Source organism: Myripristis murdjan, chromosome 9 (genome assembly GCF_902150065.1).
Source record: "Myripristis murdjan chromosome 9, fMyrMur1.1, whole genome shotgun sequence".
Taxonomy (NCBI): Eukaryota; Metazoa; Chordata; class Actinopteri; order Holocentriformes; family Holocentridae; genus Myripristis; species Myripristis murdjan.
The window spans coordinates 26733920-26760680 of record NC_043988.1 but is presented as its reverse complement, the minus strand read 5'-3'; the positions used below and the strand labels follow the sequence as shown (position 1 = coordinate 26760680).

Sequence of the window (26761 nt, the reverse complement as noted above, 5' to 3'; positions counted from 1 at the left end):
CTGTGTTGCTAAGAGAGCCCCTTGGACGGGAACAGGCCGGGGAGTCAGAGGGGGGTTAAGTGTTTCGGATGGCTGTACAGTACTGCACGTTAGATATGACTTGATGCTCCTATTCCTGCCCCTCAGCATGGGTGGTCTGCACTTGATTTTTATACCGCCACCTATTAAGGACCATGGGCCAGTGATTTATGCAGCTGTCAACTTCAACTTCATCAGCTCCGTCAGCCACTGGTGAATTGTGGGTATCCTGGCAAAGCCTTTCCTCTCTGCACCTCCTACTTTGGGGCTAAAGTAAACTGCCCCTCAGAGCGAAAAGGGGGAAGGAGAAAAAAAATGCTGTTGCAGAGAAAAATACAATTTGGATAAATAACAACCATGCATACCACTGAGGCCTCCTCTATGGAGCATTTCCAGCCTAAACATCTGGCTGACTGCATATAAGGCAGATACTGTGCTTCAGTTAAAGCAAGGTGAGAATGGAGGAATTCATAGCTAAAACAACTATCTCACAGTTTAACGGCCAGAGCGATCAGTCAGGGTCTGCACGCCGTATTGTCGAAGGTTATTATCATTATTACGTGTTACTAGGAAAGAACATTATCAGGGCAAAACAGAAAATAATAACTGTATTCATGCCTGTAAGCACCTAAAAAACCTACGTATTCCATGCTAGAATATATCCTCAGGAACAGAATGTGGTCAAGGGAAAATCTGTTGAAAATTAGTTGAGCGGTGAGTTATTTTGCAACACAGCGTACAATACAATGTAAAACTCTGTAATGGAAACTGTGGGCGTTATGGGAAACAACTCTGATTCCTTAGTTAATGAAGAAAAAGGTGTTGTTCCCTGTGGGCAGCGCGGGGTAATGGGCTTTTTCTTGGTTGTAATGAGGCTGCTACACTCCCGCTGAACTGCTGCAGCCGGCTAATTTAGACATACACTGGCATGAAAGAATGATTGACTCCACATATGGATTTATGTAATTCTTCGCCATAAGGATCATATTAGCAGAAAAAAAGAGCTTGTGGTGCTAATGCAAAGCCCAGGGTGTAGTATTTACGTTGAAAAAACGATAATTTGTTTAAATAGATTTGTGTAAGGCGTGATGGTTTGGAAGTATAATCGGCTAATTAAAGTCCACCTGCTTGTAAACTCTTTTTAACATTGTTATTAAAAATACCTGTCTCAGTGGATTTTTGGAAAACAGCACATAGAGTGGACTGGAATGGAAAAACCATAGACGTTGTGGTGTAGATGACGATTTATCTTGAAAATCTACTGTAATTGCACGGCAGACCGCATAAGGAAGATTGCATGAGTTAAGCCGCAGTGTAAGCTTCTCGCTGCCTCATACCCTGACAGGTCTTGCATATTCCAGCATGTGTAGTTTTATTTTCGATAATCCCTGACATTCAGTAATTTAGAATATGGTCAAGTGCATGTAAACTGTATTGCTATTTAATGTGCGCTGAAATGAATCTGCCTTGTGTTTGCAGATTCACCAGACCTACATCACAGATATTCACATTCAAATGTTAGTGTTGGCTACATGCAGGGTGTGACTAGTGGCAAAACCCTATCTTCAGTGTAAAGCGGTTTCCTTAATTTATGTCAGGTCAGAAAGAAAGGTCATACTTTGAGATGTAAAAAAAAAAAAAAAAAATTCTGTGAAGGTCACACGCTAGCTTTCCAGATGCTAGAGAGTGTGATCAAACAGTTCCCAATTAGAACCATGTAATTTGGGAACATTATTATATTAAAGATGGCAGCTTGGTTTTCCCAAGCAAAACTAACTTCACGAGCGGCTGACCATAATTTGGGGTTCTGTTGCATTTATGCAGAGGGGTAATGGTGCTGGAAGGGGCTGCGTGCATGTGTGTGTGTGAGCGTGGAGGGGGTTGGTTGGGGTTGCTCAGAGACAGAGAAGTATTCTGGAGAAGAAAATGGTTGGTAAGCATTCAAATATGCATTTCTTAGGTCCAGAGGCAACATTACTCAGGGATGAAAGGGTGGAGAGGAGGCAGGAACATGAGTGTGTCATAGGGGAGGCTTTTGGCTGTGACTCTCGGAAAAAAGTGGGGAAAAACCTTCACTTATACCCGACTACATCATACAGTCAAAACCTGAATATACAGTGAGGCTAAAAGCAAGCTGTCAAGGTGGCAAGCAAAGGAAAATACAGCAAATAAAAGCAACAACCAAAGCAATAGTGTGGATACACCTAAAGATAGTCCAGCAGTTTGTATTGTCGCCACTAAAACCACATCATTTACAAACCTCTGACCAAAAACTGAATGTTGCAATCTATAATCTAATATCCCAGATTATATTGGATAACGCAGGTAAATAGATAGATAGAAAAGTCTGTGAATACATGTTTTAAACTGTTAAATCTGTTAGAATAATTTCTAAAGCTCACTGCATAGACTTTAGATGTGCTTCTTCATAATACTTTGCTGTTGCATGTCTATTACAAATAGCACCGACTTCAAAAGCATTTTTAGAAATCAAGTTTTTATATTTATTGTTTTAACCATAAGTTGGAACAGTGTTTTACAGGGGAAAAGGGTGCAAAACAGATTAAAAATGTGGACATAAATAACAGATTTTTTTTCCTGATTTCATAAATACATAAATAATAGCTATAAAAGATGGGCTAACTCATGAGTTGTCACGCATAAAAAAAGAGAGAGAGCTCACTTGTAGGTTTTTTTCTTTCTTTCTTTTTTTTTTTTTTTAATCTGTAGCCCGTGCCAATGTAATCTATGTAAAGGACTGCAGCCCTGGGGTCTTTTAGGTGTGAATTGTCACTGCAGTGTGCATGTTTGAGGACAGAGAAAGAGGAGTTTGCTCAGCTCAGTCAGGCGTTGTGACCCTCATGGCCAGGTTGCCAGTGAAGCATACAGGGAGGATCCAAAGGGGCGAGAGGGATCGAGGATTCACTGGGAGGCCGAGAGTTAACAGCGGAGCCGGATCCCCAGAGACTTCTGCCTGTCTCACTCCTCTGTTGACACTCGTACTCCATTGACTTCTTCAGTAACCCCTTATCAAAATGTTTTTCTCTCCCACACTCCAACGACACTTGCCCCCAAACTCTTCATCCCTCCCCCCATTTTTTTTTTTTTTTTTTTTTAGGATATCCTGGTTCAGCTGTTCCACCTTGTGGTCATGTTGCATATGAGACCCCTTTTACACCCTCACAGAAATAAATTACATTATCTCATTTCGATTTCTGTACTCTTGTTGCTTACAAGCATTTTCACTGGCAAATTACCTGACCAGCTATAAATCTTGAAAATGTACAGCTTTTATGGAAATGACTGTTGGGTAAACAATATTAGGGCATGTCAGTGTTTGCATTGCCACTATTTTATTTATGACATAAAAATAGCTCTTTGCAAATTTTGCAGTTGCAAGCATAAAATTTACTTTGATAATACATTTTTTTGACAAATCTGACACCGAGAGGCTGTAAAATCAAGACAGAACACATCACACAGCCCTATGTCTTAGTACGCATAAAATATAGCCCTCCACAAGTCATTAAATCTGCGAACACATTTTATTTGGTGCTGAAAATTTCAAATGGCAAAAATAAGTAATGGCTTCTCACATATTTTAATTACCTGCAACTTGTAGTGCGGCCAGAATCAATGTTTTCTTTGGCCTGTATTCAGTTATATCCAGGCAGCCACCACTGCAACCATGAGCGGTTTCAGACATGAACTTTAGACTGAGAAATAATTTACTGTACCTTCTGTCATTTATTTAATTAATAAGCAACATGCATGATTCAAATAGGTCATTGCCAAAGAAGATAGGGAACACTACCTACCAACTGCTATAGAGACAAGACGGGAATTTATAAATCTTAAATGTGTGATGTTCTGCAAAATAAGTCATGGATACTGGAGTCACTGGCTATTAGGCTGGGCTGGCACCTCAGTGAGTTTGTTGACAGATTGTAAATTGTAAAGGATGACCAAGGAAATGCAAAGGTTAAAGCCTGTGTTTTTGTCAACAAGTTTGTCCTGATTTTTTTTTTCCTACGATAAAAAATACCTTGGCACTGATTAATGTAAGACTGTTTCCTTTGCCACACTGATGTAGAAACACTGCTCTGACCACTGGTGGAGAATTTGGGTACAGCACCCACTAGTGGTTACTCCAGTAATAAAAAACTGTGGCGATGGGAGCCTGGTAAAATATTAGTATGTCAGTAAAGAGGCTTTAAATTTTGTATGTGTGATTTGAAATATAGAGAAGATGACAGCTGTGCATTGAGAAATGAACAAAAAAAGCAATAGAGGTCCAATTACAGTGAGTCACGTTCCGCTCTGTGTATACTTCACACAGCATACACATAATGTACACTACAGCCTGATCACTTGCCTCGGGGAAGGCGGGATGAATGTAATTTGCGCTGGCCACCACTGTTATTGATCCACTCTCCCCACAGCATTACACCTCTCTCTCTCCTTCAAACACACACACCCCTCCAACTCTCCATCCACTACCTCTCCCCTGTGGGAAATAGTACGTCTCCAGTCTGCATCCCTTGTTTCACTGAAATCCCAGTTTGGTATAACAAACTCATTACGCTCATGTCCTACGTATGAACTTTATCTCCTCGTTACAACACCATCATCTGTCCACCCCCTCCACCAAGGAACATTTAGTACAGTCCAGTCTGTGTGTATGTGCATGTGTGTGTGTGTGTGTGTGTGCTGGTGTAGACAGCACACGGCTGCATCAAACCAAATGATGCAGACTTGCCTTTACATTATTAGACACATTCTTCATTTGATTACCGTGTGAAGATGTGGAATCTGTAAACAGCGAACTGAGCAAACTGTCTCAAAAAAGTGCAATCTATAAGCAACCAAGACTGTAATATCTCCAAACAGCAACTGTAAATTAATCTAAACATGTAAGTAATCTGTACTCCTGTGCCTCCCAGCTTAGCATACTTCTGAACTACATGAATTTAAATTATCAGCATGTTTGTGTAATGCCACAATAGCAAACCTTCTATTTCTTGCTTTATATTCCATTTTTAACGCTCACAATCAATTTATCCTATTACTTTTGCTGCTGCAGTCACCCAGTTTCCCTATGGTGATCAAGTTTCATTTTGTCATATTCTCATATAAAAAATGTGCACACAACCATCAAGAATAGAACTGTTTAATTATCAAAATTGTAACTCATGTACAATCCCCTGAATAGAGATGAATGACAGATAGAAACAGTCAAAGAGTCGACATCACAATCCTTTCCCTTCCTGTTCGTGATTTATGGAAACTGTTACATGAAGAGTTAAATTATTTGGTACAGTTCACTTAATTATACAGAGGTAGCTCTGTAAAGGTTCCCAAAGGCCAGATTACATAATAGTGCCAGCTGTATTTTTTTTTTAGAAGCAGAAAAGGAAAAGGTTGATTACAGTAAATATCATGGAGCGCATGGCATCTAATAGTACAAATGACTTGACCGAATAAATCCCATACTGATACAGCAAAGGACAACGGAAGACACTAGAAAACACAAAAAGACTGGATTTCCTAACTGTATAATATGGAAAATTTGATTGTTTTTGTAAAATAAAAAGAAATTAGGCCATAATGTTGTTGTTTTATCCCCTGCCAAAAACTTTCTTCAACCGAGTGGTTTGGTTCAAGTGTTACCAAAAACTTGCTGCTGGTGAGAAAAAATGCGAGGTCACAGCAGCGAGAGTTTGGGAAGGCTCAGAATTCCTCTTCGGCGTTCCGACTCCTGCAGGACTTGAGCTGTTGCAGACGCTCGATGCAGTCCTTCACGCTGCACTCGCCGTGGACTTTGTTGTCCCGGGTGCGCACGTTCACAGTGTCACTCGTCTTCTCCTTCTCGCCCACCACTTTTCCCAGGCAAAGAAGAAAAGGAGAGAAGCAAGAAGACATTAATCTCTGGACAGTTGGAGAGGGGGGGGGGCAGATAAGAGAGGAGTAGCAGAGTGAGTTCAGTACTGACCCAGGATGAAGTTGTACTGGGCCAACTGTGCATTCCTGATCTTTTTGTTTAGAGTGCAGCCGGGGTCCACATCCACATCAGTCATAAACCCGTTGTTGTGGAATTCCTGTTGGACCTGCCACATTAAACAGAGACAATGCGGTTATTCCATGCAAGTATGCGTTAAAATAAGCTGGATCATAAAAGAAAACTGCCTTTAATCATTCTGCCGGGTTCAATTCAGTTTTCAATTTCACAAGTCCATACTTTTTCTAGACTGGTTTAGTAAATTTTGGCCGGTTATTAATATGACATGTGCTGACGGTGTCTTGGCAGTTTGCCTGAATATTATTTATCCATAGTCATTTTTGTGAAATTCTAGCACTTCTACAACTACAGAAAATGTGCAGCCACATATCAGTACTGAGCAGCTGTTAATTCCCTTTAGTTTTGGGTTGTTTTTGTTTTTTGTAATTTGCAAACTGTTCAGGACAGGGGATTATCAAATTAATTTTCTGTGCCTATTTAAGACTTTCCAGACATGGCTAAAAGCCCTGACTGTAGCAGAAGTGACAGTATTTCATATTTCTGCAGGTCCAGATTTACGTCAAGATATTGTGGTGGTGGGTGTATACCTTCTGGGCGTAGTCATCGCAGGTTGGTCCCACGGGTACAACCATCACTTGACGTGGAGAGAGCCAGAGAGGCCTGCAGAAAAACAACAACAAAAAAAAAAACATTACATCTCACATCACATCTGGCATTATTTGCAATAAAACGGCACCCACACATAGCTTTTGCCCTTTTATTCCTTTTGTTTAAATTTTGCAGATTATAATCAGTGTTTTGAATCAAGCGCAATCAAACAAACATCTCCGTTTCAAGAAATTCAAGCATGCATAATAACCAACCAGTTAGTCCTCTTTATTAACACTTCTGGCTTTTTAATGCACTGACTGTTACAAACCATTTGCCCCCGTAGTTTTCAGTCAGGATGGCGATCATTCTCTCTACTGATCCAAGGATGGCTCTGTGGATGATTACCGGCCTCTTCTTGTCATCACCGTCATGGCTACAAAAACCATTGGAGGGGGGCGACAGCAATGTTAATAAAAATGACTCAAATGAGAAAGAAATCCAATGGGAAATAGCAGTAGTCCTCAAAGGACGTTAGTAAGTCCTTATCATTTCAGCCAGGAGGTGCTCATTTTCATTCCCTCCACAAGACAGACTGGGTGGCTAAACACAAGTGATCAGTAGATGCTAGGCAAATAGAGTAAGACAACTGCCTTACAGCAACATGAAACTAATCTGTAGTTAGCGTCATTCACCTCGCTGTGCCCTATGGCATCAGCACTTTGCAATTTAAGTTCATTCGATATGCTATTACATTCTTACATTAATGTATATCGTTTCTTCACAAGGCAGCAAGTACAAACTGGAATAAGTACAAGGATCTCTCATGTGTTGTCTTTATGCCTTCTGGCATTTGATTTATGTTACTCACATCTTGTATGTTTTTTTAATTCTCTCACATTGAAGCTAGGAACACATTTATGCAAGCACAGACAATAAATAAAATACTCTATGATTTAAATGTAATTTCTCCGAGCTGTGACTAATAAAAAAGAGGCAGGGAAGTTACCTGACAAAAGTGAGATCGAAACGGATCGGCAGCTGGAAATCGAGCTGAATTGTGGCACACTGGTGGTATCGCCCAATGGCATCTTTGATTTGAATATCGATCTGGAGAGGGAGGACACAGATGTGAGAAAGCCTCCTGCTGTGCCATAGTCCAAGGTAATCATCACTTCAGACTGCTGCTCACCTTTGGTCCATAGAAGGCTCCGTCACCTGGGTTGAGAACCCATTTCTCCCCAAACTCGTTCAAGCTGTTCTCCAGTTGCTGCCAAAATAACAAACAGTTACTGCTTTGTTTCAATATCAATGGCTGACATTCAGCAAAGTTGTATTTTTAGTCTTGCAGATATCTGTTTTTGCCATTTTCGTCATCTGGAATGGATCACTGAACTGAGAAATATAACGTCTCAATAATTTTTTTTCATGGTTACTTGTGGGAGTTAATAGGGATGGGGGAAAGATATAGTGGGCGCCAGTGACCATACCAAATTTACAAATCAGATTTTGTTGTGTAAGAATACAGTCTAACTTTTGTGCCTACAAAGACCAATCAAAACAATTTTGTGTTGAATTTAGGGGGGGTTTTATGAATCAGTTCCTAGAGGCAGGGCAATAGGTCAGAAAAACAAGTTGTGCAACTTTTCCAGATATGATTTTTCTTTCTTTTTATTTATTTTTTTTATTCCAAGTCTAGCCTTACAGTGAGATATTATCCCAACTTTGAGAAGTGTGACTAACTGTTGATAACAGTACCCATGCTATGGAAAGACTCAGAGGCACACTAACATGCAGACTTTGAATGAGTGAGAAGCAGCTTCGTCTCTTTAGTCTTTCAATTTTCTCCTTCCTCTCTTCCCATCAGCACAGACAATCAAGTGCTTAATATTTAAACAGTTCCTGTGGCTACTGGATAGATTGTTAAGTGAAATAACATGTTAAAAATAACTTCCATTATCATCGGTAATGTGTCATCCTCTCACAACCGATGCACGCTTGTGGATGACGTTCAACATAAAACAGGACAAAAAAAGCAACACAGCTGGCTCTGCTGTAAACTTCCACCTATGTTACGTTTATGTTTAGTCATTTGTTCATCCATATATAGCTTGCCAGTAATAGATGATTTGTATATTCTTAGCATACTGCAGTTCTCATACTGTTTACTGACACCTGTAACTGACAACTGTCATTTAATCACACTTTTTCCACCTGTTCTACAAGTATTTCTGCTTGACCCAGTAGAGGTATTTACTGTACGCCACCTAATACTGACAGCTCTGCAATGTTGCCAAGCAGGAAAAATAGGTCAATTACCACTCAATATAAATGCATGGTAACCCTATGGGTTTGTATCAGCACAACACATTTAATTTTCTGCTTTACCACACAATTTTTACAAAGCAAGGGGAAAAAAAAATCTTATTTTATTAGACTGTAAGATTATGGCTGTACTTCTGGGTTTGAGCGTCAACACTCAAATAACTGTAATGCCTCGCACTGCACATTTTGGTCAAGTCCAACCATCTCCGCCCTCCATTGTGCTGAAGGCCGACCGATGAACGGGGACATGCCAGACATCTGCCAAAAGGTACAATGCCTGTTCACCCAAAAACACTTCCTGAAATGTGTTTACCCTATCAAAGAACACAGTAAATGCTGATGAAAAAATCCAACCCCATGGATGACGCTTTTTACATGGACTTTGTTGGTTTAAAAAAAAAAAAAAAAAAAAAAAACCTGGTTGATCTTCAAATTTAGGGCCAACATGTTTTATGTCAAGTTTTGTCAACTTAATTTAATCACTTATTTTGATGTACAACGGCTGTGAAAAACAGTTTTGAACATGAACTACACTCTCCAAAAGTCAGACATCACAGAACCAAGACCTGAATCTGTGAAGCCACCACAATGTAAAATCTGGAGTTGGTCCATAGAGAGAGAGTCTGGATAGATAGTGAAGGGAGACGGTGAGAGCACTGAGGTGGACTCTCTAGAGACTGAACTACATTTTCTGGTTCTGAACTGATAGTGCCACTATAAAATTAAGTCAATGTGTAGATAAAAAAACTGTGAGTCTACAAAATCGGTGTCCCATTTAATGCATGCACAGTCGTGCCAGAATTTCCCATTTAGATCCACATTTTCCATCTTAATATGCTAATTCAACAGTATTCAACTTTGGGAGAAAGAATCATTCAAGTTCAAATGTTGAGGAATGACTTTGAGTGAGTATCTTATTACCTTCTCTGCCTGGTCCCAGACTGCAGGGTCTCCAAGGAACTTCTCTGGTCGTGTGGACAGGTTCAGTTTGAAAGTGAAGCCGAACACATCGTACACAGTCCGCAGGAAGTCCAGGCAGCCCTTGATCTCACCTTCAATCTGGGGTCAAGGACAAACAAAAAACAAAAAAAAAACTACATTCTTCCAATCTTCTGATATAAAAAATAACTAATAGCTAAAAACGTTTCCTCTCATCCTCTCTATCCAATATTGATATGCCTTCAAGATAAACCAAGCAAACTTCTGGTGCAGCAAAAACAGAAAATATATGTAAAGTACATAGGTTTACACAATTAAGGAAGTTTCACTCAGTATTGCTGGCCCACACAAAACCATATGCACGTGCATCAATATTAACATCAGTGGATCCAGAACGTTCACTGACATTACCTTAATTAATTCACCTCTTCAGAGAACTGCATCACAGCTTGTCATCGTGCCTTTCTGCTGTTTGTTTTGCTTTGTTTTCCCTTTGGCATTACGTTTTACTTGCTTTTCAATGTCCTTTCCTTGTGGCACTTTTAAAGTTTGCTTTTAATGTTAAGTGCATTATCAATAAAATGCATCATCATCATTGTTATTATTAATGTAAGTAAGGCCGAAGGGAAAGATATTTATCAAAGTTACTGCCAGGAGAATTTGGCAGCAATGTAAAAAAAAAATAAAATAACCTGTGTTTTGAGCTTCTGCAATTTACCAGCCTCATGAGGCAACTGAAACGCTTTACGACCAGACTCCTACTGCCCCAGAGTAGATGTTGTGTGAGGTTGGCTGACCAATGACAATGCTGGACCGTGAGCCTCACCTGGTCCATGGAGCAGAAGATGTGAGCGTCATCTTGCTGGAAGCGGCGAACACGGGTGAGGCCAGTCAGGGCTCCCGACAGCTCGTTCCTGTGCAGGACACCAAAGTCGGCCATGCGAAGGGGCAGCTCTCTCCAGGAGCGTGGACGGTGATCGAACATCAGGCTGGTGGCAAAGTGAGAAACACACAGTCCAGAACATGGATAACTTTCTGCAAGTGTTTTCATAACTCTTAAACTGCAATTCCAATACTACATCAACAGACCTTTTTCACAGCAGCCATTTTGACATCAACAGGAAAGCAAAGACAGCCGTTACCAATGACATTAATTAAGCTTCTGTTCCACTTAGGTCTAACAGAGCCAGGGTCCTGCTACTGTTCATGCTGGCTCACCGGAAGGCTCTGGTTCATGTGCATGCAACAGATCCTTAATTAATGTTATTAGTGACACCTGTGCTCCCCCTGCTATTTCATGTCAAAATGGCTGCTGTGAAAACAGTCCACACTGCTGGGAAAGTCTGGAGCCAATATTGAATTTTTGCCAGACACTCTGCAAGCTGAATTGCGATTACAATGTCACCTCCAGAGGGTGCAGACATGTAGCTGGCAGCAACATCAACTTAGCTGAAAGAAGGAGGACTGGACGAGACAGTTGCAGCTGCACTTGTGCATTTTACATTGGATTGAGCAGTCAGCGTGAATTTCAACACACTCAAACAGCTGAAAACATGGCAGCAGCATCAGACAGTCACCCATGCCATTAAATGATTCCCAGCACACCTCAACTGGCTGATAAATCTGGTGCTTGGAGCGAAATACGGAGCTATGTCAACTACCAAGCAGACAAACACGGTCACCCTAAGGATATCAAAACCCCAATACAAGCGGTGCAATAAAGCTGTTCCACTGTGGTAAAACAAAGCTTAATGTTTTTTTTCTTGTTTGCCAAAGTGCTGTAGTGCTATTAAATTTTTAGATAATAAACCTGCTATTGGTATTAAAGTCAAAGTTCAGGTATTCTGACAACACTAGTATGAGCTCATTTCAAGTTAAGTGGCTATATCTTTTCAGAGTGATCCAAGCTCTCACAGCACTGCCTCAGACACTACAGCCATAATGGTTTCCTTTATACTTCCATGTCTTTTCCCTGATTACAAGCTTAAACATAAATCTAAAAACATCTATTTCACATCAGTGCAACACCTGAAGCCCAGTCCTAATGGTGCCTGTGTGATTTCTCTGTATTATTCATTCCTTAGTAGTGCCTTGCCGAGTTAAAACCACATTTCAAGAGCAACTCTGACACACTCTGCAGGTGAGTGTGTGGAAAAAGAGGCTTTACCAGTGTCCTGGGCAGTTCATGGGTTTGAGGGCGAAGGTCTCCTTCTCGACCTCGAAGGAGAACATGTTCTCACTGTAGTGCTGCCAGTGGCCAGAGGTCTGCCACAGCTTGCTGTTGTAGATGTTGGGCGTGACCACCTCCTGGAAACCCCTCTTCCTGTACTCACTCTGCCAGCGGGGGAGAAAACAAAGAATCCTCTGATTACTCATCTTCGTTAGATTTTGATCTCACTAATTAACAGTGTTCAGAATTACTGGCACTTTCGGCAATGCAGCATCATAACGCTGTGAACATCTCACAACTGGGGAAAAAAGAACTGCTTAGAACATACAGTTCCACCTGTCAAGACCAAGGGCCTCACTGATGAATGTGTATATGCACCATGGGCTGACCTACATTTTTAATGCAGGATATCTGCTTTTCAATTCAAAACATAAAGCAGCCAGTAAAGAGCCAGTAAAAATGAACAAGATGATGGTTTTAATATAAATGATCATCTGTTTTATGCTTTTGCTTCTGACATGTTGTTATTCAAACTCTCCGTGGTCCATCAGAAAGGTTGGCTCTGCTATTTTACCATAAGGAACTTATCCCCAACATTTGTGACAATACTGAAATAGCTTTCAATATGCTGCATACTGTTCGACATTACTAATGTACATAGCACTGTTGAGAAAACATTTATTTTTGCCGTCAAATAATGTGCTTTTTTGTGGACACTGGCTGCCCGCCTTCTTCATAGTCTTCATAGCAGGCAAAGCTGTGGTTATTTAAGTCCAGTGACTTTACTATTTTATTGCTAAAACACAGAAAATAAATGTATAATAGGAAAATATGTGCTATTGCAACAGCTATTTATGGCTCATTGTGGGAACTGAGACAGTGTGGATAATATATCTGCTTCTATGGATACAAATACACTGTTTGTTTTGTAAGGAGTTACATGCATGCTGGTGTTGTATGGGATTTATAAATCTGGGTATAAATGTGAGCATACGTGGTTTCAACCTTAAGTATACAAAGGTTTTAGTGGTGAAGCTATAAAAGTTTTACACACACAGCTGCTGGTTTCTCAAATACATCAAGCCAGTAGATCATGAGAAAGAAAAGCTGTATTATCAACACAAGCTCTTTCTCCTCTCCTGACTAAAAGAAGATTATGCATATAATGATTTTAAATAGCAACACTACACATACATCTCATGAATTTATGAAGGCATTATTATGCCGCAGGCTGACTGGTGGCCCTTGTACAAAGCTGTGCTTCCACTCTCCCCAGGTCTCCTTGCAAATTTAAACTGTCTGCCTTGCACTCTGTCTCTTCCTGTGTCTCAAAGTTTAGGGCAAGATCACACAGCATTTATCCACCATGGCCTTCACTGCTGTGTCTTACTCTGATGAACTGCACCAGGGTGTTGTAGATAAAGGCCCCCTTCGGCAAGAAAAAGCAGCTCCCTGGGCTCAGGTCATGGAAGAAGAACAGGTCCTGCTCCTGAAGAAGGAAAACAATTTGTTAGCGTTTGAAGGAAAATGAGAGAGCACCACTCGGGCCAACCTGATTTTGCTTTGAGATGATGAAACATTTGTGCATGCCTGTGGCAGGCTACAATAGATGACCCACTTAACATAACTAGCATTTGTCTGACTTAAAGGTCCCATATTTTACTCCTTTTTAGCAATTTAATACACTTCCCTCTGGTCTTTAAAAATGTTTGCCAAGTGCACAGCTAAAAAAAAAAAAAAAAAAAAAAACACCTAAATCCAGCTTTTGTAGCATGTGTTTCAGCCTCTCAGTGTCTCCACTGTCAATAACACGATTTTTAAATAAGGAAACTGTGGCGAAATGGCATGGAATTTGAGATTTCAAATTCTCTAAGCTATTATATACAACGACAAAACATGGAAGAGCTAAGAAATGACAGCTTTGCACAATATGGAACCTTTAAAACCGTGTCTCTTGCCCCCTATTATAAATTACAGCTTCACATATCCATGCCTGTCAAATTTTTAAATAAAGGGTGACACCACACACACTCTGACCTGGCAATTTCCTGTCAACAATGGCCTCAGATATCATTTTATCGCCTGCTGCTTGGCCTTGAGTGTTTCTGCGATCACTCACTGCTGAAAAGTTCATGGTTAAAATTTTATCATGCCACACTCTATTCCTCCAGATTTTGAAACACCTCCATTAATTTCTGTGAGCATGACAGGTGAAATCTAAAGAACCAAGTCACCAACCAGTGGTTTCAGCAAGGGGATACTTTTGAAGTGTCTGGCTTTGAGGACTCAAAATATTTGAACTCTGAAACATAAAAAGAGCTTTTTTTTCATAGAAGGACTAATGGTTCTCCACCAGAAAATGTTATTATATTGCTGCAGAACAACCAGCGGCGCTGTCCACAAATTTGGTTTCTAGTCTATTGTCAGAGGAGAAAGTGTCCTCTGATAACATCAGTCCACAGACTTGGATTTTTTTTTTTTTTTTTATTTCTAGCTTTATGAGAGACATGGTCATGTGTTCCAATCCAGACAAAACGATTTAATACTCGAGGAGTAATCCACATAAAATCTATTTTAGCTTTGATTTTCATTTCAATTGTGCAGTCATGTCATCACAAACTGCATAAAATAAACTACCTTTGGAAGAACAATGCTTGTGAGATACGGAGACCATTTTTTAAAAAAAGCTAAAGCAGTAAACCCAATTTCCCCTCGGGGATCAATAAAGTGATTCTGATTCTGAAACTCTTTTGGTTCATATTTTCAGGCCATACCCGTCCCAGCTTGCGGTGATCTCGGTTCCTGGCCTCCTCCTGGAACTTCTCCCACTCCTTGAGCATTTTGGGGTCAGGGAAGGAGATTCCATAGATTCTCTGGAGGGTTTCCATGTCGGCCTTTCCCTCCCAGTATGTGGACGAATTCTAGCACACCACAGATACAGTGAGGGGAAAGTCAGCTTTGATAACATTTTTTGGGTCTCTCTTTTCCCTTGAGAGGAGAACAAAAGGTGTTTTTTCTTCTCTGAAAATGGGGTTGCATGCACATACTGGCATTCAGGGCACAGACTAGTTGGACTAACAGATTTAAGCAATGCACATGTACCAGCCAAATCTGTGTGATATAACAACAAATCTTCTGTACATAAGCATCATGCATCACAGCAACACAGACGTTCACCTTATGAATCTTCATGGCCTTGATCTTCCCGGTGTGTCTCACATGGGGCCCTCGACACAAGTCAATTAAGGGGCCACACCTGGAATATACAGCATGTTTATCAACTACATGAGTGCTGAATATTTTGTTTGACAGGCTAACCGGCTGTTTGTAGAGCTTGAGATTGTTGCCAAAACCCAGTGGGATCCGCTTGTTCCCGTCGGGTTGGGGTTAGGTTTGGACAGGACGACATTTTCAATTACACAGGCCGAGTCAAGCTTCAAGTTTTCCTGCTTATTTAAAATTTAAATGGTTATTGGATGTATGGTGTCTTACAGCGTGGACTGATTAAAGAATTTCATCAAGTGGCATTTAAACTTATTTTGGATTGAGTTTCTGGATGGATCTGGCTGATAGAGCCTAATGTTAAATTTATATTTTCCATTCATCCATGTATTTTAATCTGAAGGCACGAGGCGATCTGTGAAGTTAATGAGCAGCCTAAAAATTCCCACAATGTCTTACAAATGTTGGGTTTTATTGAGGCTCTGGCTGCTCATGGTCAGATGCGGGTTGAGTTCGTACAATTTTTTTTTTTTTTTTTTTTTTTTTTTTTTCGGGCTTCGGTTGGTTCAGGTTCAGCCACAGTTGGGTTGGGTTCAAAATAACAGGCCAAACTCAAGCTCTAGTTAGGAAAACAATGAAAACACCAAACTAAAATACTGTCACTGTTTAAAAATTCAAATGTTAAAATCCACCAGGAGTGTTTTCACAGAGCAGGAGTAGAAAGTTAGCCATGTGGAAGATATTATACTATATGCTTGTAAGAGTGATTTGAAACTACGGACCAAAAGTTAAATGGTTGGTTGAGGTACATGATTGAGTAATCCATGCTGCTGACTGTTAGCAATTAACAAAATTCCAGCATATATGTTTTAAAACTTTTGAAACTTATCAAGCTAACTTGCTGATCCTGCTTTCTGGAATCTCACCTAGGCCACAGACTCACCTGTAAACTGTAGTAGTGGGAGTGGTGACTTTCTCATTCAGGATACGGCACTTGAACTTGTTGTACTGTCGAAGAGAAGCGCTGCTTTAAGAATGGCAAGTAGCTGACGCTGACTAAGTTGTGTGTTGCTGCTTATAGTTGGCTTGTTGTGTGTTTCTTTTTGCAGATACCTTGAACATTTCCAGGAGAGTTTCCTTCTTTATTTCCAGCCTCTCAAATGGTTGCTTCTCCTTTATGATTTTTTTGCACAAGTTCTCCAGACATGGAAAGTCGTTGCTCGATACACCCCTGGCCAAAACAATGGGAGATAAACACAACAGGAACAGCACATCAAATAACGACTATGTTACCTAGTCTGTATTAGCATGCAAAGTGGTTACGACTCTAAATTTAGTGTGCCAGAGGGCATCCAGGATGTGGTCAGACGTTTTGCCATGTGACCAGACCTTTTGTTCGACAACATAATTCTCTTGACTGCCAGAAACTGATAACCTCTACCAAGCATGGTCAAATACTCAGAGGCCTTGGCTTTAGGGCTTGTGCAATGTCAAAATGACCTTGCAAAAAAAACAGTCTCCAAGAATACCATTAGCATAAAACGACTTCAATAAGGAGGTTGTGGAATTAATTAGACAGCGCTCCTCACACTTTCCCGTAGGCTGGAGCAGGGAGAAATGCATCTGCTTCAGGGAAAGGTCAAATTAAAAAGTTGTTTATGAGGATGAGGAGTACAGACTTTGTGAGGGTGTCTAAACATCAGTTCAAAACTCAAGCAAAATCATCCACTCTGGCTTCATGTGTCCAATTCATGTGGTTTTAGGCACCCAATCCCACTGACAGACACACAACAAAGACAGATGTCATTTCAAATCCACACCCAACACAAATCAAGCTTGACAGCATTAGCCTCATTACAGTCCACCTGTTATGTGAGCACTACCAGTACTGAGAAACAAACCAGACTGACAGCTCCTGTGCCCTGAAGTACACACCAAAACAACCATCAGGAGAGCTGATTAAGACAACCTAAGCAGAGACATAAGAAACTCCTGCCGGTGTGACTCACTCATTGTTATCCAGGAACATGTCATAGTAGAAGCCGCTGTCGATGGGAGGACCGTAGCAGAGGCAGCCGCCGTACACCAGCTCCATGGCTTCACCCATGATGTGGGCGCTGGAGTGCCAGTACACCTGAGGAGCAAAACACTGCCTCATGAGCAAAACAGCGATACTATTACATTATATTACATTAAAGGTTTTATGTTGTTGTATTTTGTTAATTCTTATCTCAGAAGTGACGCTGACAATTGTGGTTAAGACTTTGTTAAAACCTTTCAGAGCCTCCAAACCACTTTTTAAATCAGTGCACAGTCTATCTTCTGCATGCAGACAACACAAACATTATGTTATGTTATAAGGCTGCTAAATTGACCAGAAAATGTCCTAACAACTGGTGCCATGGAAAGCAAAATGACAAAATCTTACACATACTTGGGAATATCATTTACAAACACTTTTCCTAAAAGCCATATACTCAGCACCTTGTAAAGAAAATGAAGCTGAGATTGGGGGTTTATTTTAGAAACAAGTCATGTTATTTTCTTGGAGTTAACTAGTCGCGACATTGTTATATATTCACGAGCCTCCTCTTAATGTCTTGTGTGGTTTGGACACTCTGCATCATAAAGCACCGGGGTTTATCACTGATTATAAAACCCTCACTCATAACTTAAACTTGTCGCCTCAGGTTCATGAGCCTACCCTTACTGAATACAAATTAAGTTAAACGACCACTGCAAGATATTTTCAACCAGTAAATAACTAGTTATGGTCTTGGTCCATTTTGTAGGACCGCTGTACACAGAGAAAGTAAGAAAGATTTTCACCATACATCTTCCAAATGTGTGAAATCAGCTCAGTTAGAGCTTACTCAGCTTCTAAATCTAGCGTCAATTAATTTCAAAGAATAGTATGTCATCGGACACAAACATAAGATTGAAAAATCATCAGTTATTTTGAATCTGCAGACAGAGCAGAGGTTTGACATTGGACGATATGAAGCAATATTGCAATTTGTACCCTGATTTATTGTGCTATTCTATTTTGCATAACAACATAGACTCCAGGGGATCAGCAGATTCCAATATTTCTCCAACATGGGCAGTTAATCCAACACATGGGCAGTTAATTTTCACCACTGCATATAACATCACTGTAGTGAGAGAGAAAACAGTGCTTGGTGTGAATGCTTTGTCAGAAAAGCAATTTGTTCCCTGCAATTAAGCAGCATATTAATGATAACAGCTGCAGCACTTTGTACGCCAAAGACGCTTTGACTTGAAGGCCAAATTAGTTTGATGGGAATCCTGCCTTTTAGCACAAGCGGCTCTGCATGCATCTAATAAACAACGGTCAACAGGCCAGCTCCACTTACTTGACTCATTATTTTGGGCTGAAGGCATTTCAAATGAAACACACAAATTTCTTCTTGTTATGGTTTTCCTAGAATTTTAATTGTGGCAGTGATAGTGTTAATATATCAGATTTTTTTTTAAAGGCAAAGTAAAATGAAAAGCATCTAGCAAATCTAACTGGTGACAAAGGCGGTGCAGAGCAAACCTCAAAGTGTGCAATCAGCTTAAGAAGCTGTTTGAGGCAAATTCATCGTCAGTTTAAAATTATTATGCAATTCTGCATTTATGTGGCACTTCCTCTTTTTGACAGTTCAGACTGTACATAAAGAAAAATCCAATCAAAGATTTGTGTCAGAAGCGGGACTGAGGTGCACTTACAGCCTGAGCCTCTTCATCATCAAACTTGAGCAGCTGTAGGCTACAGTCATCCTCCAGAGGTCTGTCCAGGTCCCACACACAGTTGTTCACTTTAGCAATCACTGTGTTGTCAGCAAGACCTTGACTAGACAGGAAAAAAACAAAATATTCAGAACTAAATTAATATTAATGCACACAGCACGTCATAGCTTTGAGTGCTCACTTACAGCAAAGTGAACCACATCTTGACAACGGACCACTTTCAGGAGGACTAGTTTGGTTAAAAATAAAAAAGATCAAATACAGCCACAAATATAACTAAATCTGTGACATCGTCCAGAGCTTAGATGAAATTCTAAGTTTCTAAAAGCAAATGATCATGTGATGCCAACATTATCAGTTCTAAGCATAAAGTTAGGTTACTTTGACAAGATTTACTTAGATAGGACAGTCCTGTCTGGAATATTTATAAGGAATGGAGCTCATTTAAAAGCTAAAAACTTGTTCCTTTGGAAATATGTGGAACACAACGTAAAACTGTATACTGTGTTTTAGGGGACTGCTGCTTCTCAAACTCTGAGGGTTTTCAGCCTTCCTCAGCATTTTTTTTTTTTAAACTGCTGAGTGATCTACTTTATACATACAAATCAAATCAAATAGACAGCTGCCTTTATATTTTGAATGATAAGGCAATATACTTGATAGCTGCATCATAAAACAAAACAAAATAAACAAGAAATTAGCAAGTGTTGGGGCACCCCAAGATCATATGCTGTGAGGTTTTGGAAAAATAAATAAAAGCACCGCTGGCCTGATGTCAGCATTGTTCCCACTGACACACTGACCTGATTCCACAGGCCACCTGGTACGGTGTGGTCTTCCATGACTCAGCCTCCACCACCTTCCCATCAGGCAGGGTCACCTTGATGGGCTTGCTGTCCTTCTTAGCCCTCTCAGCCATCAAGGCATCATGCTCAGCTTTCAGCTTTGTGTACAAAGAAAGGCGGTCTTCGATGTACTGAGGCGGCTGGGAGAGCTGGAAAGCGAGAGACAGAGGGTGAGATGGAGGGAAGGTGAAAATGTTATCATCACTCTTAGTATTTCAGCTACAAGCACTTTTCAAGTTACCAAGTTTATACAAATCTTCATGGAAAACTCTACATGCTGATGCTACAATATTCCTATAATATCAGATTATATCCTAATATCCTACAATATTAGATTTCAGTTTGTGATGAGGAGATATTTTGTGATGAACTGTTGTGATTTACTTTCCTGGTCTACACACTTTTCCTCTACACTCTTCACCAAAATCTGACATTTTGCTGCTGATGTTGTAGATAATTGACTTTTTTCCTACTATCTAAGTCCAATGTAGCTGTGCTGTAAATATGTTTATGTGACAACACTTTGGTTACAACTGGCAAGTTATGCACCCGAATAAATGAGAGTGAACCTTTGCTTTAACAGTAAACTCAAAAAATATGTGAACTGACTTGTTAGAGTCTGGTGAATGTATCATGGACACTTATTTCTGGCAATTCAACACAAAAGCTTGGCAAGAAACCCACAAATAGAGCCCCTAATCCGACAGAAAACACATTAAAAATATTTGATTGTATTGTATTCTGTGCTTAGTGCTACATGCTACTTAACTGTGTACCAGTATTTGACCATTATGACAACTTAAAAAACGTGGGAGATTGCTTCAGTGCTTATGAACATACAGAGGCAGGAGGCTATACAAAGGTTACACATAGAGTTTGTTTGAGGTTCTTGAGGAACTTGAGATTAACATGAGATGTGGCGACTCACCTCGGCTCTGCCCCCAGAGTCTGCTGCAGCACCTTTAGCCTTCTTCTTTCCTCCATCTTTCCCACTTTCGGCTCCCCCCTGTCCCAAAGTCACAGCATCGGGTTACTAAACTTTTCTCATAATGCAAGTGGATAAAAGATTAGTCTGACAGCACCAACTCAAACGCAAGTACACAGAAAAGGCACGCACTGTTTACACACAGACTGGGGAGCGGGATGACACACACTCACACAAGGCTTGGCATAAGGATCACAGCCTGTGTGCAGCTCGGCCTCCTACGTTACAGTAACACATTAAACATGGAGGCTCTTTCAAAAATCTGGCGATTTAGCGTGGCTTTACTTACTGGCAAATACAAATGTACACGTTAGATTATAACTTAAGACACAGATCCTTTGGTAAATTCTGCATACAAGTTATTCACCAAGTAGCACTGCATTTCAATAGATTTCCATAACTTAGTGTTTCTCATTGTTACTTCACGTAACGTGATTGTTAAAAGGAAGGAAATAGTGGGACTAGTGAATTTTAAGTTTAAATTTTACTGAGATACATGTCGCTTGGTGAATGGGATATACACCGAATTGAAAAGTGGATCCAAACGTCTCTTAAAAGTTTTTACATTTTGTTCCACAAGGTGTGTAGACTTACATACAGCCAAGGCAACAGAAAGCTGTCAAAATTTTGAATGGAGTTTGGTGTGATGTTCACGCCTCGCATGATGCAACGTGCCGGCTACCTGATATCACAAAGCCAAACCAAGCACTCTAGCTAGGCTTGTTTAACTAGAAAGTTACACAGCATGCATGTGCAATGTGCAGGTCAAAACACACATTTAATCACAGCTTGTGTTAGCTAAATAACCAACTTATATCTTGTCAAAAAGCTAGCAAGGCACAGCAGCGAGAGCACAAGTGACAGCATGAAGCTGAGCGGCACTAGCTAGGCTAACTCCTTTGCTAGCTGGCTAAAATTAGTTCAACCTTACACATGGCGGGTCATGCGACTAATTTATCACCTTTTTCCCTTCTTGCACTTGCAGTTCGCTCATTTTCTCCACCACACTCTGCTCAGCCATGACAAAGGAAGGCCACTGGTCTGCGGATATAAGTTTTTACTGAATGTGTAGGTGAGTGTGAGCGCACTGCCGGGTCTGCGCCTGATGACGTTTCCCGGATATTGCGATTCTGATGCAACATTTCTGCAGAAGGCATGGGGCAATATTCCCCTGAAAACAGATGTCACTGTTTAGGTATTGATTTAACTTGTGCTATGTTAAATATGCAACAACTTAATTTTAATGCTAGACCCATGAAGACAAAAATATCTGGGATCTGTCTGTTTTTGGTGAAGTTGTCTTACCGGAGGCGTTTCAGGATTTGTTTATCCTGCTCTGTCATTGTTTGTCCAAGACTCAACCTCTGAGGAAATCCATAACACACTAACTAATTTTGCTTGGAGAAATTAACACCACCATCTAAAAAAAGAGAAATACTTTCAGGCTACAAAAAAGAAGGTGGATGTGTTGAATTGTACTGACTTAAACAATACTTTTAAAATAATGTGAATTAATGTATGTCTTAAAGCTTCAAATTCTGATTGGTGTTTTATTCCAAATAATATATTTACAAAAAAAAAAAAAAAAAAAAAAAAAACTGGGTGGTCTCCATTTTCTACTTACTTGTAATTTTAATATAACCAAACTGCCTGTAAAACAAAATATAAAATTTTAAATTTTATTTTAAATTTTATATTTTATTATTACCTTTATTATTACTTTTTATTATTACCCAAGCAGCAAATTTTAATTTTAATTTTATTTTGTGTCTAATCAGTTACTTTTTGATCTCGAATGAAAGCATGTACTGTGTGTTCATGTTAAATTTGTCAGTTCTGTATGGTAATTTTTTTTAAAATACAAATTTAAAGAAAGAAACTGTTAAACTCAAAGACACTGTAAAAGAAATATAACTGTAAATCTATGCTGTGAAATCTTTAAAGAGGGATAACTTTCATGTTGTTTTTGTCTACACTAATTATATATAGTCTCTGTTTACCCAATTTTGTTTTTTTATTTGAATGATTATTTTATTTTATTATAGTATTTCCTGTTTATGTCATTTTTCTTTATATAGCACATATATTTCATATCTGTATATCTGAATGTGTTTTCAGTAAAGATTAACACAAATCTACAGAGGGTGGAGCTAATTCATCTATGGGGTGATGCTTTGTAAGACATGTTGATCACATGTTGATAAAATATATTATTTATATCCAGGGGTTTATGTAATATGTGATGTCACTGCCTTCAAATTATATATAAATTATACTTACTTATTATTTATACTTACTTCATTTATTATCATCCTTATTTATTTTATTCTATTTTATTCATGTTTAATTGTTCTACTTTATGAAATTTGTAGTATTTCATAATTTTGTTCTTATTGTCATTTTTATTGCTTGTACTCCTTGTATTATTTATCTTTTATTATAATGATGCATCTTTTATTGTTGTCTTATTCAGTTATTGATTTTTTAAGTTGTTTTGGTCTCTCATTCCATACTTAACATGCCATGTTTTGTCAGTCACTTCTTAAGCACTTTGACTTGCAATTTGATTTGTTTGGAAAAGTGAAATGCAAATACAGTTTGATAGGTGGACTGATTGAGTGATTGATCTTCCTTTTCAAGCTTTTTGAAAGTCCATGTTGATACGTTGTTATGTTTCTCACATTTTGTTGGTGGCCATCCTCATCAGACCCTAATGCAATTAAGAGATTTTCATTGTTTTGAATAATATTGTGTGCATACATTACCACCCCTTAGGTTAACACACAGGCTAATACACTGAAATGAAACCATTTAGACGCATGACCCAATCATCACTTTCAGTAGCAGTACCACCCAGGGTGGAATCACTGTCTAAATATTAAGGTTATTTCGCATCAGGATCAACGTTTCACCTCATCTTTCAAGACAACAAGGCTGTTTTCATCGTAGTGCAGCTACAATCACAAACACATCCACCTCTGCACATTGTACTCTCACAGCTTCTCAGCGTGACATTTCTAGTCTAAATATCTTTTTCCTCCTGATAAATAATCACAGCAAGGAGCCACATGTCATATATCACCCGATTCCAACCAATATCATTCAGTGCCTCTTGAGTATTGTAAATTTGTGAAGGAACAAAAACTTAAGGATAAATTTTGATCATTTCTAAATGTCACATCATGTCAGTTGTATGAATTCTGACAATCATTTGAGTGACACTTCCTTATTCTAGAGAAAAATCCAAAGCGTCTCACTTTCTCCTCAGCTCAGCCAGCGCAGTACAAGTGAAAAATCCTTGGTAACACATAACAACCTCAGTGCAATATCCAAGATCAACACAACAGATGGATAGGCCTGGTCTTTTCTAAACAAGCTGGATCTACATTCCATCATTAACACTGGAATCGTCCCCATGCCCAGTCACAGGAGTGTGGTGAGACTGGGCGTGCAGGTTGAGGGTTAACAGTGAAAGTTAAGGGTTTGTGCTGCTTGAGGGAAAGAGTCTTCCTGCCAGTGACCTGTAGCACCTGCCACAGAGTGGAAAATGAAAGAGAGTGGGTAGGAAAGAATGATTATTTTCTTTGCAGTCTTGATGGTGTGCCTGTTACATACAGAGTGTAAGAGGGAGAGCGTGGCAGCATGTGATTTTTTTTTTTTTTTTTTTTCTTTCTGGATGACAGTTAAATTCTCTATTTGTTTGGCTGCGTTACTGCCGAGTGCGATAACTGACAGAGGTAGCACCGTTAGGATAAAAGCTTTGCTGAGTTTTTTTTAAAGAAATAAAAAAGACAGTCAGACTGCAATGGTTTCTAACATTACGATCAGTGGAGTTACCGCCCCGTTTGCAATAACTGGTGATGACACTGTCCAGGATTTTGTCTTTGTTAATGTTTTATCTATTCTGAGGTCTGATAGATGATTTCTTTGGTTTCCTCTGAGTTCATGACCCGGTGATTTTCCATGCACCACCCAACTTCCCTGACCACTCGGTGACGACGTGGTGCATCACCGATGAGGCACACAGTTATAGTGCTGTCAGAATGTTTTAATATCCCGATAGCGCTCATGTCAGATATGAGATCATCTGTGAAGAGGAAGAAGAGAGAGCCGCTCTTTAAGGAGATCTGAAATCTTGAGGCGAATGGAGAGCTCTGTGTCCACGACTTGAACCATCTCCACTGACTTGAAAGGCTTGACGGTGTTGAATGCTGAAAAGAAATCAATAAAGAGCATACGTCTGTGTGTATTCTCAGACTCCCGGTGCGGAGGATTGTAGTGCACTGCAAGGCTGGCTGCATCATCTGTTGTTCAAATTGGCCAGAGAGTAAACCAAAGTGAGTTCATAAGGGATGAAATGCAGGATATGAGGTGAGTAAGGACAAGGCAACTCAGGTGGAAAAGGAGGGCGGTAGTCACTGAGACCCAATACATATTTCATCATACATATCTGTCCCTTTTTTTCCTTTAAGCGAATCAACATAATGAAAGTGTACCAACGTTGAAACACACATAATTAACACTCACAAGGCACGCATAATCAAAACAAATAAAGATTCCCATTGATTAGAATCACATCACTGATTGCCCAGATTGCCAAGTGAGTGTTTGATGTTATGTTTGCCTCCCTGTCTTTCAGCTCTGTGTTTGAGCACGCCAAACCTCGAGACAACATCAGCATTTCAATTGTAGTTTGGTAGTGGTTTTAAACTTCTGACACTCTCAGAGGGAATAAAGAAGAAGCTGTAGCACACCCTGCTCTCCCGCTGTTCTTGGCTTCTTGTGAGGAGGGGAAAGTCGATGAATAATTAACCTCCGAGCACTTGAAAAGTCAGAGGCACCATGTTCTATTTCTTGGCTCTGTAGATTAGGCCTTAAACATCGTCCAGTGCCAACTCGGGCACACAGTGCGGCTGATGAAGAATCAGCACTAAAGCATAGTGGATTGTATGTAACAGGATTACCGTAATCTGATTAACAATCTAACTAAATAAATAAAGTAAAATATAAACAGGATAAAATGCAACAGTGGGGTCATCCAAAAGTCGTGAGAATAAAATTAAATATAATTCAACTGGATGGTCAATAATAAATCACATTTTGATAGTGACTGCAGTTTTAAGGAGGTAATTAATAATTTATAAACTATACTTTTTATATAAATGTTACTGTGTAAACAAGTCAGTGCATTCAGACGATAAAAGGAGAACGAGAGTCCACAGTGCTGAAAATTGATGGGGCGTTGAAAAGAGAGAAGAAAAAAAACAATGGAAAGCAAGCTGTGACACTTTGAGGAAAGTGGGAATATTCAGCTCTCCATTGGACAAGATTTATGTGCCATGTCTCTATTCATTCTGTTATTATTTGGAGATATCGTGAATATTTTATATCAGTAGCCATTAGGTGTCAGTAGAGAAACCAAACACAAGAAAATCCTATAGCCAGAATGTAATATAGCGAGTTTCCTCCACTATTTTTTTTTTCTTCTGCCTGCAGTTTGCACTCCCCCACAGTTCAGCAGCTGACATTGTCACCTCCTTCAGTGAAGTTTTGATATAGCCAGCATTTGTCTAGAGGCATCTCTGGAGATAGCAGCTCAGTGCTCTTGCCACTTTCACTCTGCTCCACGTTCAAAGGAAATTGCGGAGGCGAATACATGATGGGATTCATTCCAAATGCATCATTAATATTTTATCCTTCCATGCTAAATTCTTTTTGAATTCTTTTTTATGAGTTCCCAAATATGTATATATTATTACCTATCTTACATGAAAAATCTCTCTGAAACAATATTGGGGAGTGCCTCTATGTTAAAAAATTAATATACTATTCGAGTGGTCTGGGATGGCCCAATTAATGTTTGCAAACCTGACTAACCTTTTCGAAAGCCAAAA

General features: G+C 39.6%; 1 protein-coding gene across 1 annotated transcript; it reads right to left on the bottom strand.

The window, feature by feature from the left end:
• Positions 1–5172: 5172 nt before the first annotated feature.
• On the bottom strand, positions 5173–21980 carry tars1 (threonyl-tRNA synthetase 1). Its single transcript, XM_030060702.1, has 19 exons — positions 21829–21980; positions 20811–20888; positions 19841–20031; positions 19017–19140; positions 17291–17415; positions 16395–16512; positions 16225–16289; positions 15237–15315; positions 14834–14980; positions 13450–13548; positions 12057–12223; positions 10716–10878; positions 9872–10009; positions 7818–7895; positions 7635–7735; positions 6957–7061; positions 6625–6697; positions 6011–6125; positions 5173–5897 (listed from the first exon to the last, which is right to left on the bottom strand). Exons 1-19 carry the CDS (start codon positions 21886–21888, stop codon positions 5749–5751), a joined length of 2175 nt encoding a protein of 724 aa, XP_029916562.1. The 5' UTR covers positions 21889–21980; the 3' UTR covers positions 5173–5748.
• Between the last annotated feature and the right edge of the window lie 4781 nt (positions 21981–26761).

What these genes read in the sequence shown, in the direction of transcription:
- tars1 (XM_030060702.1), bottom strand. Translation starts at nt 21,888, where the DNA reads ATGGCTGAGCAGAGTGTGGTGGAGAAAATGAGCGAACTGCAAGTGCAA. An exon ending in CCCACTACTACAGTTTACAG is followed by an intron (nt 15,316 to 16,224) that starts GTGAGTCTGTGG and finishes TGTATATTCCAG; the next exon opens with GTGTGGCCCCTTAATTGACT. An exon ending in GCGATGACTACGCCCAGAAG is followed by an intron (nt 6,126 to 6,624) that starts GTATACACCCAC and finishes TTAATGTGGCAG; the next exon opens with GTCCAACAGGAATTCCACAA.